Here is a 21,175-nt window from a genome sequence, read left to right on the forward strand (position 1 = left end):
TTTTGGTAGTTGTTCTCCGATGCTGGTTTATCTATTCTAAAATTTTATTCAATGTTTGATCATTTACATGCCAATAAGTAGTAATGGCATATGGTTTCAAAGCAGACAGTTTTAAGGGTGAGGAGAACATGTCAGATTTAACTTTCGGAAGGGGAAGACTTTTTGCTAATTCATCTACGCCTGTTGCAGGGAGGGGTAGTGTGGGACGAACTTCTGAATTTTGTTCTACCCGGGTAACAGAACAAACACCTAGTCAGTTAAGGAGTAACCCATTTTTGGCTAGCCCAGATTTAAATGATACTGCATGGCAAAATCTCATAACACACATTGCTCAAGAAGTAGGACAGACTTTGATTTCTGTTCAAGGTGGGGGAAGGTATGGGGAAGGAGAAACTAATAATGCACAGACACAGAGTCCAGTTGCTGGTCAGTCATTCACAGAAACACCCTCACTTAATTTGACAGGAGTCAAATTAGTCATGCAATCTGAAGTAAGAGAGCCTCCTGTGTTCCGAGGTGATGGAACAGATAAGTTCACTGTGCATGAGTGGGAGGATTTACTGGACACATACCTGCGTAAAAGAGGCATACCAGCTTCCGAGCATTATCATGAAATCCTTTCCAGGCTGCTGGGTAAGGCCAAAGACATTGTAAAAATAACCCTTCGCAGCAACACATCTCTAAAACCTTCTGAGAACCCCAGAGTGATATTCGATATCCTAAAGCAACATTTCAGTGAAGTCAGATTCTCCTCTATGCCTTTAGCAGATTTCTACAGCACAGTTTCCGTTATTGGAGAGAACCCAGTTGAGTATTGGGTCCGGTTGAATAAGGCTGTGGATGCTGCTGAAGAGGCTTTGAAAAGACTTGGGCGACAGATGGATAATCCTTGTCAGGAGGCAGCCATGATGTTTGTCAAATACTGTCCGGACCCCAGCTTGTCAGCCGTTTTCCGTTTGAAAGCAGCAGACAAGTGGACAGCGAGTGAGGTACAAGAGCATCTAGACAGATATCAGGTTGAGCAAAAAGAACAGTTGGCAATTAAATCTAAGCGCAATGTTACAATGAGGAATGTTGCAGTTCACCGACAGTCACTCGTGGAGAATGAGATGATGGCTAGTGGCTCCCCAGTCGTGGCATCTGAACATTCTAACTTGAGTATTTCATCTTCTACACAGAATGATGATAACTGTATGAAAACACTCATCACCTTACTTGACCGTGCGCTCTCCCAGAATTCTCAAGCTGAAATGAGTAGTCCTCGACAGAGCCAACCGCCTACGAGAGCTTGTAAGGTGTGTCGTTCATATGAACATTCAACTCTCTCACACTGCCGACGTCAACGACTCTGTCTTGCTTGCTTCCAACCTGGGCACATAAAAAGAAATTGCGTAAATAGTCAGCATGGCTCTGGCAGCCAGATAACACAGCAATCGCAAGGTTCACCGACTTTAAAATAGTCGACCCACACCTGGAGAGGGGACGTGTGGGTAGGGTAGGACAAACCCTCGAAGATGTAGATCTTAAACAAGTTTATGAGAAGGCATGTGCGCAGGCTCCGGCTGAAGTCAAAGTGATCGCACAGAATATGCAAACTTTAGAAGTGTTTGATGAATTGTTTTATGCACCTGTCTATGTGAATGATAGATTCCAGATAAAAGGAATGTTGGATTCAGGATCTATGGCATGCACTTTTAGTGAAGCGGTAGAAAGTCGGATGCTCTGTGAAGATGTGTTGCCAAAACCCTCACCTTTGTCCCAGGAAATAATGCTAATTGGATGCGGAGGTAAAATAACCAAACCAAAATGCATGTATGAAGTCGAGCTAAAGGTGTATGGTGAAAGATGCTTGGTGCCTGTTCTAGTTGTACCAGGGCAACGAGACGATTTGATAATTGGTACCAACGTTATTAAGTTTCTCATGCACCAAATGAAGATAAGTGATGATTACTGGAGGATTTTGTCTGACAGTGTCTCAGGGCCACCTACGTCATGCGAACAATTCCTTGATGTTATGGCAAATACTTGCCGCTGGAGAGGCGGTATTCCGCCACACAAGGTTGGGACTGTCAAGCTTCGCCAGTCAGTTACTCTAATGGCCAAACAAGAACACCTTGTCTGGGGAAAGTTACCAAGAGACACTGCTATATCGCCTGGAAGCACTGTAATAGTGGAAGCCACTTCTTCTAGAACCATGCCACGGGACATTATCATAGGTCGTGTTGTCACACCCTTGTGGGGAGATCATTGGGTTCCCCTGAAGGTCACTAACCTGTCAGATAAGCCAATCACCCTCAAAAGGAATTGCAAGTTGGCTGATGTGTATCCGTGCCTTGCCGTGGAGGATTTTGAGCTGTTTCAAGGTTTCAGTGGAGTCCAGTTGCCCACACCTGATAAAGATCCACAACCTGTTACTGCAGGGGACCTGAAAAAGAGACTGGAGACTGTTAGTCTCAGTGATGTTGACATAGACTCTTGTTCTGCCAGTGATACGGCAAAGGAAAAGCTAGTCCAATTGCTAGAGACTTACCATGATGTATTCTCCAAACATGCCTTAGATTGTGGGGAGGTCAGAGGCTTTGTTCACCGCATCCACTTAACTGACGATCGCCCATTTCGACTTCCATACAGACGAGTACCACCCGCTCACTACCAAAAATTACGTCAAGTTCTCTCAGAGATGGAAGAGCAAGGAATCATACGTAAATCAGTAAGTGAATATGCCTCACCTTTGGTCTTAGTATGGAAGAGAGATGGCAGCTTAAGGATCTGTACGGATTTCAGATGGCTAAATGCTAGGACTATTAAGGATGCGCACCCACTCCCGCACCAATCAGACTGTCTTGTTGCCCTCGGTGGTAATACCCTCTTTAGCACGATGGATTTAACATCGGGCTTTTATAACATCCCAATGGCTGAAGAGGATAAAAAGTACACCGCATTTGCAACACCTGTAGGTCTTCATGAGTACAACAGGATGCCTCAAGGGTTGTGTAACAGCCCAGCATCTTTCATGCGTATGATGTTAAGTATCTTTGGGGACCTGAATTTTAGTAGTTTGCTGTGCTACTTAGATGACTTGCTGGTGTTTGCACCCGACGAGACCACAGCCTTGGAGCGGTTAGAGATGGTATTCCAACGATTGAGAAGCTACAACCTTAAATTAAGTCCGAAAAAGTGCCATCTGATGCAAGCGTCTGTTAAATTCTTAGGCCACATCGTTGATGGAAATGGTGTTTCCGTTGATCCTTCGAAGGTTGAAGTCATAGCCAAGCTCTCAAAAACTGACCTCATGGAAGAGGACGGGTGTACTCCGTCTGTACGTCGAATAAAGTCTGTCTTGGGAATGATCCTCTATTACCAACATTTTATTCCAAATTGCTCTTCAGTTGCCAGACCATTGTTCTCCCTAACAGCTGGGCAGAAAAGAAGAACAAAATTAAAAACTGAGGCTAAGGCAGGCACATATCGAAAACTGAAGCCAGTTGATTGGACCCCAGAATGTGATGATGCTCTCTCTAAGTTGAAAGAGAGTTTGTTGCAGAGCGTGGTTTTAGCGCATCCCAATTTCTCACTTCCCCTAATCCTGTCAATTGATGCTTCTTTGGAAGGACTTGGAGCTGTGCTGTCACAGATACCAGCTGGTGAAGAAAAAGCACGTCCCATTGCATTCGCAAGCAAGTCCTTAACCAACTCTCAAAGGAGATATCCAGTGCACAAGCTCGAGTTTTTAGCCCTAAAGTGGAGTGTGTGTGAAAAATTCAGTCACTGGTTAAAGGGCCACACATTCACAGTGTGGACCGACAATAACCCCCTCACTTATATATTAACAAAGGCTAAACTCGATGCTTGCGAACAGCGCTGGGTATCTAAGCTTGCTGCTTATACTTTTGATCTCAAGCATATTGCTGGAAGTAAAAATACTGTAGCTGACGCTTTAAGCCGGGATCCGTTTGCGCGAACCATTGCTCGTAGGCTCATAACCGAGCAATATGGGAGTCTGCTTTCTGAGGCTGAAACTGTCGACAAAGATGGAGTTCAGGACACCTTCCGTTTGCAAGCAAACAATCTATATGTGTCAACTCTGACAAGCCCAGTTTCCTGTGATCAAGTGACAGTTAAAACTCTTTTGAACCTATCGGAGCAGTGGAAAGCTGTAACTGAGCTAAGGGCTATGCAAGCAATCCAATATATCCAAGATGCAACGACTACTGGATTTGATCCAGTTTCAGCGATCCCTATCGAAGAGATTCGTCGGGGTCAAGAAGCAGATCCCTCGATTTCTAAGATAATGCCCTATCTGGAGAAGCAAAGAAGGCCATCAAGACGAGAGGTGGTTGCAATGGATGCTGTGACTCAAATTCTTCTTAGGCAACTAGATCGTTTGAAGGTTCAAGATGGAGTAGTTTACCGTGTTTGCAAGGACCCATCAAGCACACACAAGAGGTTCCAACTTGTAATGCCTAGTAGCCTTAAGGCTAGAGCCTTAACTGGTGTGCATGATCTTGCTGGACACCAGGGAAGGTCAAGAACTCTTCAACTAGCTCGACAACGCTTTTTCTGGCCTCGGATGGAGCGTGACATAAGAGAGTATGTTAAATGTTGTCAGAGGTGCATATTGGCCAAAACACCAGAGCCATCTGCTCGAGCCCCACTTGAGAACATCAGGACTTCAGCCCCTATGGAGTTAGTGTGTTTGGATTTTTGGAGTGCGGAGGACAGCAAGCAACGCTCTGTGGATGTATTAGTCGTGACGGATCACTTTACAAAGTTGGCCCATGCTTTCCCATGTGTAAACCAGAAAGCAAAACAAATTGCAAAAAAACTGTGGGATCATGTCTTCTGTATTTATGGTTTTCCATCTCGCATTCATACAGATCAAGGGACCAACTTTGAAAGTACCCTCATCGCAGAGTTGCTTAAGCTGGCAGGTGTTGAGAAGTCGCACACTACGGCATACCACCCCATGGGGAACGGAGGAACAGAGCGATTCAATCGGACCTTGGGCAATATGCTTCGCTCCTTGCCTCTTAAGGAAAAACAGAAGTGGCCCGAACAAATACAGACTTTGACATTTGTGTATAACTCCACCGTGCATGAGACCACGGGTTATGCGCCATTCCAGTTAATGTTTGGTCGCATTCCCAAGCTGCCAGTTGATGTTGTATTTGCGCAAGCATTACATGATCCTGTGATTGTTGATTATGGCAGTTACGCAAAAACACTTATGTCTTACCTTCATGAAGCTGCATGCATTGCGCAGAAACACACAGAGAAGGAGCAGAAAAAGCAGGCTAAGAATTACAATCGGAAGGTCAAGGGCATGTGTCTGAACGTTGGAGATAGGGTGCTTCTTGCAAACAAGAGTGAACGAGGAAAGAAAAAACTTGCAGATAAGTGGGATCCAACTGTTTATACTGTAAGAGACAGAAATCTTCAAACAAACATATACAAGCTGGTTGACAACAATGGAAAATGCAAAGTGGTGCATCGCAACCTGATACTGGATATTAGCTTCTTACCAATTGAACAATCTCAAGATGAAGAAGATACTCAGCCTACTGCTGAGAATGAGGAAACAGAGTCTCATGCACCAGAGTTATCCAGTTTGGAAGAGGAAGAGAACTTTGATGGAACGGAAGGATGGATACTTGATGGACAGGATGAGAGTGAAAGACAAAAGCCTGAAGAAGATGATGACATAGGATCCAGTTGTTCTAATCTAAGTGAAGGCAGTTTCTGTGAACAAGACCTTAATGCAACTGAAGTCAATGAGGGTAGTCCTGATCCGGTGTCCGATTTAGAAACTGCGTCCTTCGCCAAAAACTCTGAACCACGACCACATACATTAAATGATCCAGATGATAACACCATATCTAACGCACCAACACATTGTCCCACTGACACACAGGGTGTTAAAACCCGTGCAGGTAGAATGGTAAAAAAAGTTAGCCGCTTGATAGAATCTATGGCGCAAAGGCCATTTTATGTTCAGAGGGTTGGCTCACTTTTAACAAGGAGATCAGGATCAGTTCTTTCCTTATTTTAGATCAGTTTTGTGATGATGCAAAAATAACAATTAAGTATGTGCGCCGTAAGAATTTCAGTTAAAATCTTACCAGATTATTGTATGTTGTACAAGGCAGCATATTGTTCTAAGAATGTCTAGGACTTGATCAACCTTGGGCTTTTCTTAACCCGTTAAGTGGGTAACTTGCAATGTTGAACTGCGAATAAGATTTGCTAAAAATCTGGTTATGATAGATCGATGTCATCTCGGTCAGGATATTAGTGAAATTCAGGAGGGGTGAATGTGACGGGTGTTAATAAGAGTATTAATTTAATGCATTTCACTAATAGTCCCTCCTTTTAATTTTCGTGCATTTGTTTTGCATCAATTTGTTTAGACATATGTTAGAATTTAGTTTTTACTCTATTTGTGTTGTTTAATGAAAATAGTTTTATATTTGTTTTGCGCGCAACGTTACTTCCGGTTGCCGCGCTACGTCACTTCCGGTTGCCGCGCAACGTCACTTCCGGTTGCCGCGCTGGGTTCTCAGACCGCATTGAGCGCGCTGAGGAGAGGTGGGGAAATTTACAAACGAAATCATATCAACTTACTGTGCTGTTTTCTGATTCATCCAGTTTGCTCTGATCTGACGCTTGAGTGACAATAAACCCACCATCAGCAGTACCAGTGGCCTGTCTCATTATTGTACACAACGCAGAGAGTGCGAACACCGGTTACATTAGCATGGTTTTAGTATGAACTAGCATGTTGTTAATGTGTATCTAACATGAATTAACATCTTAACATGTTTCTACCTCAAATTAGCAAGTTGTCGCATGTTTTCAACATGAATAAGCATGTTGTTAGCATGACTCCAGCATTAATTAACAAGTATCTACCACTAAATAGCATGCTGTTAGCATGCATCTAACATGTATTAGCATGTTGTTAGCATGAATCTAGCATTAATTACTATTTTGTTAACATGTTTCTACCATAAATTAGCAAGTTGATCGAATGTTTCTAACACGAATAGTGTTGTTGGAACTATTCTACTATGAATAAACATGCTGCTACCTTTACTATGATCATGTTGTTTGCATGATTCTAACATGAACTAAGACATGGTTACTATGAATCTAGCATGAATTACCATGTTGTTATAAAGTTGAGAACTTTGCACCTTCCAAAACTGTCACTGACAACATAAGACTCTTATAAACATTAAACATTTTTAAACAAACTTTGATATTTTATTATTAGTAGGCAAACTTTATGATGGTTTAAGAAAGCCATGTTATTAGCATGTTTCGAGCATGACTCCACATGTTTTAACATGAAATGGCTTCATTTTAACATATGATCATGTTGCTAGAATCATTTTAACATTAGCATGTTGTTAGCATGTATCTAACTTGAATAAGCATTTTTGTTAACACGATACTAGTATGAATTACTAATGATGTGAAATGGTTGTGGTATGAATTAGCATGTTATTGGCATGTTTCTAGTGTGAACTAGCATGTTGTTAGCATGGTACTAGTATGAACTAGCATGTTGTTAGCATGGTTCTAGTATGAACTAGCATGTTGTTAACATGTACAACAATTCTACTATAAATAAACATGGTGCTATCTTTATTTTTCTATTATCATGTTAGCATGTTTTTAGAATGTTGTTTGCATGATTTTAACATGAACTAACACATGGTTACCATGAATCTAGCATGAATTACCATGTTGTTAGCAGAAATCTAAAATGGTGTTAACATGTATTTAGCATGAATTAACATGCTGTTAGCAAGTTTCTAACATGTATTAGCATGTTGTTAGCATTAATCTAGCATTAATTACTATTTTGTCAACATGTTTCTACCATAAACTAGCAAGTTGATCGCATGTTTCTAGCATGATTTATGTTGTTGGAACAATGCTACAATGAATAAACATGCTGCTACCTTTTTTTTCTATGATCATGTTGTTAGCATGTTTTTAGAATGTTGTTTGCATGATTCCAACTTTAACTAATACATGGTTACCATGAATCTAGCATAAATTACTATGTTGTTAGCAGAAATCTAAAATTGTGTTAACATGTATTTAGCATGAATTAGCATGCTTTTAGCATGTATCTAACATGTATTAGCATGTTGTTAGCATGAATCTAGCATTATTTACTATGTTAATACCATGTTTCTACCATAAATTAGCAAGTTGATCGCATGTTTCTAACATGAATTATGTTGTTGGAACAATGCTACTATGAATAAACATGCTGCTACCTTTATTTTTCTATGATCATGTTGTTAGCATGTTTTTAGAATGTTGTTTGCATGATTCTAACATGAACTAATGGTTACCATGAATCTAGCATAAATTACCATGTTGTTAGCAGAAATCTAAAATGGTGTTAACATGTAATTAGCATGAATTAGCATGTTGTTAGCATGTACCTAGCATGAATTAACAAGTTGATAACATGTTTCTATGACAAATTGACAAGTTGCTTCCAAGAACTAACAAGTCAAGCCATGTGTTAAGATAATAAATGTAATGGTGGTGTCATTGAAAGCACAAGCACTGCACTGTATGAACGTCTCTAAACAACACAATCCTCATATCCAGATAAACGGTTCAGTAATGAGACTGAAGGAAGAGTGGAAGGGGGAAATTAATGATATTTTAAGGAAGCCAATGCAAGTGTGGTTTTCCATGAGGATTAATGGGTACGTATCTGCTCTCTTCAGATCTGTCTGCATGTCGTCTCTCTGACTTGTGCGTTCCTCAAGAATCTTGCTGAACGACTTTAATTTCCTGACTGAACACTGGAGCTTGTTTTAGGATCTTTGGTTTTAATTTTAGAGCGGTGCTCCTCTATTTTATTGTATTTCTTTTCAAACGCAGTTATTCTTACATGGCTGGGATAAATCATTTTGCCTGTAGTATAAATCTTGATGTGAAACTGCAATATGTTTATTTAATGGCAATTTCCACTTTCCAGATTTAATTTCAATCACTCTTTGCCAACATTTGAAGTAATGTCGTAAATTGTAACCCATTCAGGTTCGGTTGACCTTAAAGGAGTGTAGCCATTGTTTAGATGATTGACATCACCTTCTGTGTGAACATTAGATTGTATAACTTAAAAGCAAGCTAGCGCTTTGTTAAAAAACAATGCAGATTTAAATATACAGCTCAATAAACTTCTTATTTTGCTGCTTAAGAATAGTTAGCAAGCTAGTAGCTGGGTTTAGGTTTTCTAGGATTAGGACTGTAGATCATACAACCACAAATCAGAAAAATTTGGGACAGTATGGAAAACGCTTATAAAAAATGATTTATAAATATACCCTGACTTGTGTTTCATTGCAGACAATCAAACAAACATTATTTAATGTGTTCCTCGTGATTTTTATTGTACATTTTTTTTCAAAATAAACACGTTTTCCAATTTTGGTTCCAGCAACACATTTCAAAAATATTGTGGAGCAGTAAAGCAGTTACCACTTTGTAATGTTGCCATTCCTTTTCACAACACTTAAAAGATGTTTAGGGACTAAAGACACCAAGTGATGAAGCGTAATTTTGTCCCATTATTCCTGCAAGTAAGTCTTAAGCCTGGTTTATACTTCTGCATCATGTGATCGGCATGACCCACGGCGCATGCAACACGCGTAGCTGTGCAATAATACGTTTGTGCGCTGTCTCTGTTGCTCTGCAATAACACTTTCCGAAACGCTAGTTGGCAGTGAGGTGTTAATGTTCCTCTGTGTCGAGTTTCTTCGCTGATGTTTTGTTTTTTCTGAACGCTTCCTTAATGTATAAGTAGTTTAAACTCACTCATTTTGAGGCAGGAACCGGCGGATGTGCAACAACTTTAACCATGAGGTAAACACAACACAAAACTTTCCATCAGGAGCTCCTTCACAGTCGTTCCAACAGACTCATGCAGCTCTCGGTCCCGCCCACATTCGTCAACGCTTCCAAGCCAACCAATCACAGAGCTTGCTCTACGCGTCGTTGCGACGTGTAGTTACATTTTTTGCTTTCGTACAAAAATCATATTACAATCACCTGTTGACCTCGTTTCAAATCACATCATTATTTAACCAATCCACCTGATTACTAGCTCTAAACTGCTTCTGTCCCAACTTTTTTTGGAATTAAATGAAGCCAACCTGACAAAACATGAAACATTTTGTGTTCATCTTATCTGCAATAATACACAACTCAAAGTAAATTTAGAAATCACTACTTTTATTTATTTGCGTTTTATATACTGTCCCAACGTTTTCTGATTTGAGGTTGTACTTTATAAGCATGAATAAACAGCTAATAAATTAATAATAGGAAGTTACTAAGCCAGTAGCTAAACTAAATACTTAAACTAAAGTGTCAGCACAATTAGTTCTTACATTACACGTCATATATACTTTCATAAATATGATCCCTTTCATGATTTTACCATGAATAGGTATGCTTTTCCATCTGCAAGAGTGGTTTTATCATTAGAATCAGCAGTATTTTTAAATGATAGAGTGCGTGTCGGCTGAAAACACATATCAAGCGTCCAGCAGAACACCGCTCTGGACCGTCAGTGATGCATTTTACTAGACTTCATCAATCACTTGAACCCTGGGGTAAAGCCTCTGAACCACAAATCAGCGAGCTCAGCCCGAGTGAGACAATCAGAACTGACTCTTCTGATAATTCAGTTCAGTGTGATGCATAACATTATTGCTTCAAATCATTTTTTTTCATCTGCATTAATCATGCTGGTGTTGGAATCCAGAAACCAACTGTGTATAAACATCGGGAACATTATTAGCGATCCGATATACTCACAGCAAAAGTTTTCTGTTCCTCATTAGGGGGAAATAAATTCTGAATGTAAAATTTATTTTGCAGGGATTTCATTGTGTCAAATGTATTGAATAATGCTAAATAATGCAATATTCCATATGCAACACATTATTTAATAATACGATATTACTAAAAAATAGGTTTAACATTAAGTCAAGGGAAAAAAAGCATCACTAAAACATCTGAAAGTGAACAGACATGTACACAAATCAGATATTTTAACAGTGCAAACAGAGAACAATAAATGCCACCACTTTGCTCCAATTGTATAGTTGTTCATTCATTCATTCATTCAATTTCTTTTCGGCTTAGTCCCTTTATTAATCAGGGGTCGCCACAGCGGAATGAACCACCAACTTATCCAGCATATGTTTTTACCTATTTCTGGGAAATTGTATAGTCGTATCAACCCGAAAACAACCACAACAAATCGGTTAAACAAAAACCCTGAACACAGTGAAGTTACTATTATTACTAACAGGCCTGTCACAAAAACATAAACAATATATTGACTTTTCGTGCAATACTTGGAGACTACCTCAATAATTTTTGCAACTGCAATATACATTTACAAATTCACAAAGCCATTTTATAATGGCACTGTCGTTCTACAGTACCTCACCGTTGCCAAACATTTACCTAATAAGACTTTTAATATATATAATTTAGGATATTTACCTTGTTTACACCAAATTATAGAATCTAAATAACCTTAAGAATCGAATAACCTTATTTGCATTATTATGCTGTTATATAACCATATAATCAGTGGCATAAAATGATTTGAAAAGGACAATAATATCCCTTATTGCAACAATTTCTGTGACAAAATCGCACAACAAAAATCCCTTCTCGTGACAGGCTTGCTTGATGATTTAGTTTACATTTCATGACTGTACAAATGTCTGTATTATAAATGACTTAAATATGACCTCCAAAATGTTCTTTTATTATTATTATTATTACTAAACTTTTTGTACTATTAATGAGTTTATGAAGGGTGAAATGTCTGAAAATAACCATGCAGTAACTGTAAAAAAAACTTGGCAACATTAGAATATAAGACGACTAACAAATCATGCCATCCAACTCAAGCTATGCACTGCATTTAATTGTTTTCAATTATTTATATTATATTTACTGTTTATATATATATATATATATATATATATAAATATATATATATATATATATATATATATATATATATATATATATATATATATATATATATATATATATATATTTATATATATATATATATACATACATAATTCCTATATCGCTTAGCGATAAGGGAAATATATTTATATATATATTTCCCTTATTGATAAGCGATATAGGAATCACTATCGGTATTAACAAAAATTAAACGATACCCGTCCCTAATTATGATAGTTACTGTATAGAACCAAATCGGCAGCTTCCAACAATCATTTTGGTTACCCATAATCCCCTTGTGAATGCTGTACGGTCTCTCACCTGCTGCTCTGTACAGGATTTTGGGCTCAAAGAAGATGCAGGGGTTTTTATCTTCGATGCAGGACAATAGGAGACCCTTGGCCTGGACTGGACCCCTCGGCACTACAACCTAACAGAGAAACAATGAGGAAAGAGTTTTGTGATTCACAGGTAATCAAATGGGGAGAGATGAGGAGAAGCAGAGGCTCAGACATTGGAGAAATGACAAGTCTTTTAAATGACTTCATTACATTTAAAGTACAGTACACTGCAAAACACAGTTTCTTCTGTTGAACTGGGAAACGGATCAGAAGGTTAGGCAGAGGTTTGGTGGTATGGGTAAGTTTAAGAGTGGGTTATGGGTAAGAAAAGATTTCAAGGTTGGTTAAGTTCAAAGAAAGATGTATTGGTAGATGTAAGGTTACTAACAGGTTTAATGCTATGGGTAGTCAAAGATTAATGACAGGTTTAACAGTATGGCTAAGGGCTGGGTCACACAAACTCAATGCCAAACAACTAACACCATTGAAACCCAACAGAGTTGTCACCTCGTGTTGGATCGCGAAGAAGAATATACAGTACAAAATGGAAAAACTCCACACATTCATGCAAACTCCACACAGAAATGTCAACGGACCCAGCCGAGGCTCGAACCAGTGACCTTCTTGCTGTGAGGCGACAGCACTGCCTATCATCGCGTCGCCATTTAAATTTTAAAATGAATTGTTCTTTTCTTGTGATTGTGAGTTGGTCATGAGACTGACCTTTAATCCAGGACAGTGAGCGAAGAAGGCCTCTGGGCTTTGGGAGTGATAGAGCGATCCGTGACCCACGCAGCCCCATGGAGATCTGATGGTCAGCTTCCCACAGTCGTACATGTTCCCTGAGCGGTAGCGGTACTTCGCCGCTTCGTTTACAATCTTCAACAGAAACAGATGAACTTTACATTTGAGAAATTCCTGCATTATGGATGTGACGTTTGCAGTAAAGATTCAAAACATAAATTCACAGAGAAAGTAGATGTTAACATTATACTGAAACATCTGTGTGCAAGAAAAGATGGGCTGCTTGGCACTACAGTTACACCCAAACTCCACTCGTTAACCAGATTTTACATTTTAAAGCAGTTTTCCTTCCACGGTCCCAAAGCCAGGACATTCTCGCACAACTGCTAGGAGGGAATCATGAAAATTAAGGTTTTACAGACTCTTATGGTGACATAATGAGATGATAATGAAGAGCATGACGTGAAAGTGCTTCCAGAGTTATCAGAGTTTATCCAGACTCTAATCTATGGCTGAACGATTCATCGAAAAGTGAAGCAGTTTCCCCATGTATAGAGTTAGTTTTGTGTTTTTTATATTTAGTTTGAGAGCAAAAAAAAAAAAAAAAGTATATTTTACACAACAACAAATCAGAAAAAGTTGGGAGAGCATAAAAAAACACCAATAAAAAAAATAAAAAGTAGTGATTTCATTGCAGACTATAAAACAAACATTTAATGTGTTTGTCATGATTTTTTTTTTTAAGTAAACATTCAAAAAAAGTAGTAGAGCATTTACCACTTTGTAATGTTGCCATTCCTTTTACAACACTTAAAAGACTTTAAGGGACTGAAAACACCAAGTGATGAAATGTTTTAAGAGTAATTCTGTCCCATTCTCCCTGCAAACAAGTCATAGGTGGACAAAAGCATGGGGTCTGCGTTGTCACATTTTGCGCCTCGAAATCCACACATTCTATATTGTAGACAGGTCGGGACTGCAGGCAGGCCAGTCAAGAACCTGCATCCTCTTACTGGTGCTTTTTATGTGCGGATGTGCTATTTCTCATGATGAATATTATCCAATATGTATATGAAGAAAATATAATGTCTTTTTAATCTTTGAAAACTTCATTGTTGATTATGTAAATTTGATTGACGACTTCAAAAGAAGGTAAAGGGAGTTTTACACACTGAGAAAGACGTTAAATCGAAAACTGTTTTGTCAAGAATGTAAAAAAAAAAAAAAAATATATATATATATATATATATATATATATATATATATATATATATATATATATATATATATATTATATATATATATGTGTGTGTGTGTGTGTGTGTGTGTGTGTGTGTGTGAGAACAAGTATACAATTCAACATTGTACTTAAATTTTTACCAAGACTTGAATTACAAAAGGCATCACGAATAAGTATAGCACAGAAAGCATCTTGTTAATCTCAGCTGAAAATTTTTATTTTGATTCTACTAGGTAGTGGATTACTCACACTCAAATATACGATTCTGAATTTCACTACTCTCTGGCCGTACTCGCACTATGTACTGTTGCCTTGAACCGGGCCAAAGCACACTTGTCCCCCCTTCAGTATCTCCTGACGGCCCGCACTCACATTACATTCGGGCCTGGGCACGCTTACGTCATCGATGATGCGCTGCTTAATAGAGAAGCGATCTCACTCAGCAGCACAGTTTAAGTCGTTTGATATGCAGTGACATGCAGTCAAATATTTTGCCGAACAGATTAGCCACTTTTGACGCTCATAAGGGAGGTTATAGGCTCATAGGAGGTTTGCTAAAGGTGCAGCTGTGGTGCAGTGAGGGGTTTGCGTCTTTAATAATCTACGGCAGTTTGTGTTTATTGAACAGTAAGAATGATTAATAAATCCGTATCAAAAAGCCCCTTAAAGTCACGTCTCGCTTTCAGTTTCGGACTCAGGCACGTTTTGCACTCACACACAAGCGTACCGTGCCAAAGCCCAAGTGAAACACGCTCAGGGGCACCTCTTCAAACCGGGCCAGGGCCAGCCAAATGAACCGTGCCTAAGCCCGATTCAGCGCACTCACACGTCTTAAACGATCCAGGAAACCAGCCTGGGCAGGGTTCGGATAGCACAGTGTGAGTAGGCCCTCTAACAAGCATTGCAAATGTAGAGAAAAAAAAAAAAAAAAATATATATATATATATATATATATATATATATATATATATATATATATATATATATATATATATATATATATATTTTTTTTTTTTTTTTTTTTTTTTTTAAATAACCATGTAGTGATCAAAAAAAGCCTAATACCTGATCAAATGCTGGGAAAATGTAGTCGGCAAACTGAATCTCTGCAATAGCGGTGGCTCCGGCAGCAGCCGCTCCGATCCCAAATCCCACAATGCCTTGCTCACACAGTGGAGTGTTAAACACACGGTCCTTACCTGTGGAGAAAACAGATACATGTCTGAACGAGCATGCTTATTTATAATCTTCAAAAACAGCAGGAGCATTCCAGCTACTCGCAATCTGTCCAAACAAAGAAATTATTTATAATGCAAATGATGGGAAATCACTGCTGAAGAGTTCAAAAGAAGACCACGAGCAGACGTTGTGCTTTTAAAAACCAAAACTAACTCTTATATTGAAGTTGTTAGCTCACATTGCTAGTTTGTGGTGAATTATTCATCTGAGCTAACATTAAAAAAAATGGTTTGCTCTTGAAAATGCACTTTTGTTTTCAGCTAAATTCTCAGATTCCTTCTGTCTGAAGTATTGGGTGTGGCTAACATACTTAACCACGCCCCTTTAACTGTCAGAACTATGACAAAAAATAGAAAGGGAGAGGAGGAGACTGTTAAAACCCATGTCCAGATCTTTCTGAATGAAATACCTACTTTACTAATCCAATCAACTCGCAGTAAAAAAAACAAGCCACGCCCACTGCTTTCTCATTTAATATTTTGTTTCTCTAGGAACTGTGTCACAATACAAAACATAAACAGTTGCAGCTTTATGGCAGACTTTAATGGGTATTTCGAATACTTTTTTATTAGTAGTTCAAGCAGGACTGAACTAAAGGCCGGCTCACACTGTGGGATTTTTTTATAATCCTGAATGATTGTAGCATGTCAGACTGCATGAACATGGCTCCCATGTCACACTGTAAGATCTCAGCTGTCATAAAGTCAGACTGAACGACAATGAAGACGCGTCAAACACGAAAGAATATCCCTTTGGAGTTTGACGTCATACAGCAGTGACACTTTCACTATCCCGCATTCTGAAATGATTCCTCACAGCAAACGTAAACAATCTGCAGAGGCAATTCTGCAAACGTGTCTCAATAATAAAGCCAGGAAGAAAAAAACAGTTTCGACATTTCCTCCGGTCGTTTGATTTGTCACATGCATTGTGTCATCAAATTCGGATCTCCTATTGGTTCCTGGATTGACGCTCATCGCAGCTGTTGTCACACTGCAGGAGTGTCTGAAATCTGACACTGCCAAGGAAAATCTGATCGCAACGAGCACTAAGCGGCTTTCTGAGAACACGTCAAACCAACAGTCAAAGATCACCGATTTTAACCTAGGATTTCAGGAATCTTTTAGAATTTTACAAATTTGTCTCAGATGACAAAATCTTGGCTGAAATCTCACAGCGCGAGCAGGGCTTTACTTAGGTATAAATCTCAAGAAATAAAATCTGCTTCATATATTAGTTCTTATAAATGGACTGCATTGATGATAAATACAGTTGAAACCAGTTTACATACACCTTTATAAAAAAAAAATAAAAAAAAAAAAGGACCAATTTTTTTTTTTAAATGTCCGATAGTAAATCATACTAAACGTTTACTATTTTAGGTCTGTTAGGGTTACCTAAATGATTTACATTTGCTAAATGCCAGAATAATGAGAGAATTCTTTATCGAGAATTTTTTTTACTAATTTTAAAGTTTACACACATTTCCCTGGTATTTTTTAGCTTTGCTTTTAAACTTTGGTCAAATGTTTTTTGGGTGTCTTTCCACAAGCTTCTCACAATAGCTTGAAAGAGTTTTGGCCCATTCCTCCTGACAGAATTGGTGTAACCGAGTCAGATTTGTTGGCTGTCTTGCTCGCACAAGCTTGGTCAACTCTGCCCACAAATTTTCCATAGGATTGAAATCAGGGCTTTGTGATGGCCACTCTAAAACATTCACTCTGTTGTCCTTACAGCACATTTTAACTAATTTGGCAGTATGCTTAGGGTCAAGGTCTGTTTGGAAGACCCATTTGTGGCCAAGTTTTAATTTCCTGGCTGATGTCTTGAGATGTTGTTTCAGTATTTCTACATAATGTTCTTTCTTCATGATGCCATCTATGCTCTGAAGTGGACCAGTCCCTCCTGCAGCAAAACAGCCCCACAACATGATGCTGCCGCCCCCATACACATTGGATTATTAAGTGGAGCAAATTCACAGCACTTGCAACTTGATCTTCCATTGTTAAACGAATTTGATAAGAAGTGCGCAACATTTTTACGCTAGACAGCAGGTTTTATGCAGGAGTGTAACTGATATGATATGCTGCAAAGGCCCCTTTAAATACAAGATCAATGTAGCGAATTTTGACGCTCTCGCCACCGGAGCTGAAGGCAGACATCGTTGTCGCCAGGGCGCCCAGAGCGACCTTGGACACTCTCACCGCTTTCGTTATGAACGCACAGTAAGACTCCATATTATGCAGAAAGCCCACATCTCGTTTCAACCCAGAATAACTCTAAAACAAAGAAACAAAAAAGGAAGAATTCTGCGAGTTATTTCAGACACGGCAAGCAATCGGTCAGAGTCCTTGAAATGAAAAAAAGCCTCTTTGTGGAATAAAGTAAGTGGACTGAGGCATGCATTCAACAGAGATAATGCAGTGTTTACCGCCGCACGCTCTATAATCCACTTCACAGAAAGCAATTTAAAGCAGCGCTGGTGTGTTCAGACGGACAGCAGCGCGTGCGTCACTCCGGCATACACAGTGTTTGGTCTGTCCGTCGGCTTCACATAGTGACCTGTGCACGTTTATCAGAAAAAGAGGCCAGAGACGCGCTCGAATGAGTGGCATGAAAACCCGCTTCTCTCCTAACGAGACGGCGTGGAAAAATAATGATTCCTCTCAAAGGTCAACACCTCTGACGTCAATCACAAACAAAAGGCAGCCACGCGGCGGGAGACATACTGGAGTCCGGGATCTGTGTTTATTTCAGAGCATCACCGAGTGCCTCTATATATAGCGCTACTGTGCAAAACAGCAGATGTGTATGTGTGTGTGTTTTGTTTTTTAATCATTACCGTAATGTCTGTTTTCAACTAAATCACTCATTAAACAACTTAATTAATCTAATCAGCATTGCACTTTATATGTAGCACTTCTGTGCAAAACAGCAGGTGTGTGTGTGTGTGTGTGTGTGTGTGTGTGTGTGTGTGTGTGTGTTGTTGTTAATCATTACCATAATGTCTGTTTTCCTCACTGTAAAAAAAATTGCTTCTTTTAAAGGGCACCTATGATGAAAATCGTCTTCTGTAAGCTGTTTGGACAGAACTGTGTGCAGGTATAGCGTGTCCACAGTCATATTAGGCTGATATAAAAACAATAAGCCTCTTTTTTTAAATTTCCTGACGTTAAAATAGTATCCAAATCCCTCCCATTTTGAGGCCCACCACAACATGACGTAGGAGTGCGGTTTTCCCGCCCACCGAATTGATTGACAGCCGTGTATTAACATGTCTCTGTAGTAACATGTATAATCATATCAACAAGAGAGGACTTGCTCGAAGCAACCGGGATTAAAGATCTGTTCAGCTCTCTGTGATCATCAATCATCATCAAATGTGATCAAGAATGAGTTTCACAGGTTATCATGTCTGTAAAACAGTGCATGTTTGTATTGAATTACAGACATTTTACCATCTTCATCACCACAGCCGCATGTCAGAACAATTATAAAAGAAGACGCTTCAATCTCAGTATGTGGACAATAAATCACGTTTATTTTGTACATTAACATAACGGATATCCATACAGCAGTGGATATTAACATGTATCCTGTCACATTTGCCATGCAAAAACAGTGCAAAGTTAAACGCGTGCGCTGTGTGTGTGAACTTTCTATTGTGTGTGACTCAACGTTGCAATAAGGCTTGAATTAACTCCACAACAAATACATCAAATAATCATTGGGAAAGTTCTTCCTGCAGTATTTGTACAAACGTTATGTGAGATCTGCTTGCCTCATGTCTGTCACTGTGCTGTTTATCCGACGCAGCAGGAGACGGAGACACACTCTGACAGGCACGTGAGAATGATGAGCATGGACAACTAGCATTAAAGGTACAGGCAATAAAAACAGCTACACTTTGTTCAGAGCATAAAATCCCAATACTTTGAAAGGTCTAATAAATAATCTGATAAAGCATCTCTGAACCACAACACATCCAACCTTAAGGCGGATGGGCTACAGCAGCAGAAGACCACACCGGGTGCCACTCCTGTCAGCTACGAACAGGAAACAGAGGCTACAATTCACACAGGCTCAACAAAATTTGACAACAGAAGATTGGAAAAACATTGCCTGGTCTGATGAGTCTCAATTTCTGCTGCAACATTCAGATGCTAGGGTATCAACGGTTCAGGCTGGCATTGGTGTAATGGTGTGGTGAATGTTTTCTTAATCCAATAGAGCACCTTTGGGATGAGGTGGAACGGGAGATTCGCATCATGGATGTGCAGCCGACAAATCTGCAACAACTGCGTGATGCCGTCACGTAAATATGGACCAAAATCTCTGAGGATCATTTCCAGTACCTTGTTAAATCTACGCCACGAAGGACTAAGGGAGTTCTGAAGGCAAAAGGGGATCCAACCCGGTTCTAGTAAGGTGTACCTAATAAAGTGGCCAAAAAGTGAATATGACTTTTTTCCAATAATGCACAGCCCTAATGTGTACCATATTTAATTAAAAGGCATTTTTGTTTATCAAACATATTTTTAAACTATGAATAAACATAATTGTCATATTATTCATAGTCTAAGGGGATATTCAGCACTGATCCACACTTATACTGAGTTTCCTGTACTCAAAAACTCAAGTTAATCAAACGATATAATGCGGACAAAACCAGCAAAGACATTTCACTTCAACAGGTAAGCATTTACATGTCTATAATTTTTCTGTTTTCTGTTTAATTGGGCTCTTTTATTTCATTATGGGACTCTGACCTCAATGTGGGCTGAATTTATGCTGATTTATGCAGCTTTCAAAATGTTGGTTGCAAATGTGAGCACAATGAACACCTCTTAATGTGACCGATTATCATAAAAGCAACTAATTAGCATTGAAATACAGCCAAATGTGCAGAACGCATGCTGCTAATGCTGCATCCCACAATGCAATGCACTCGATTTGACCTTCTGTTTAAAAACAGTCTGAAATATTAAGTAATTTCAGGCTAGAGAAAATGCAGCAAAATTAACAAGATGAAGCGTAAATTCAAGATAAGGGGGGAAAAGCGGTGGTGTTTAACCAAACTATTATGGTTATGCAGATTAAACTGAAATGTTTAAATAAAAAGTATGTAGCATTTAGGGCTCAGTGGTTAGCAGGACTGTCGCCTTACGGCAGGAAGGTCGCTGGTTCGAGCCCCGGCTGGGCCATTTGGCATTTCAGTGTGGAGTTTACATGTTCTCCCAGTGTTCATTGGGGGTTTTTTCAGGTGCTTCAGTTTCCCTAACGAGTCCAAAACATACTTTATCCGCTTGTTAAGTGGTGACATGTTTGTGACGTATGTAATACTGTTTCCGCGTCCAAGCCGCCATTCATTTGAGTGGAGAAATCATTCGTTTATGATCACGTTTTATTCCTATCACACGTTAAAGTTAATTTTATATAAAATCATAGTGTACACAACAATCTCTGGGCTTGCTGCATAACAAATACCAAAATTTGAACAATTTATAAAACAATGAATCACTTGGCCATCGGATATTAGGCATGGACATATATATTGCGATCGTGACTTTCGAAACTA

The 21,175-nt window shown here is 39.2% G+C and overlaps 1 protein-coding gene across 1 annotated transcript in view; it reads right to left on the reverse strand.

Moving 5' to 3' along the window:
• Positions 1 to 21,175, reverse strand: part of bckdhb (branched chain keto acid dehydrogenase E1 subunit beta) — a 90,715-nt gene that overhangs the window by 60,946 nt on the left and 8,594 nt on the right. The window contains 3 exon segments of the mRNA NM_001080653.1: positions 12,355 to 12,463; positions 13,098 to 13,253; positions 15,424 to 15,557. Of these exon segments, the coding sequence (NP_001074122.1) occupies positions 12,355 to 12,463; positions 13,098 to 13,253; positions 15,424 to 15,557 (399 nt within the window).

This window comes from Danio rerio, chromosome 16, assembly GCF_049306965.1.
Source record: "Danio rerio strain Tuebingen ecotype United States chromosome 16, GRCz12tu, whole genome shotgun sequence".
In the NCBI taxonomy this organism is placed as follows: Eukaryota; Metazoa; Chordata; class Actinopteri; order Cypriniformes; family Danionidae; genus Danio; species Danio rerio.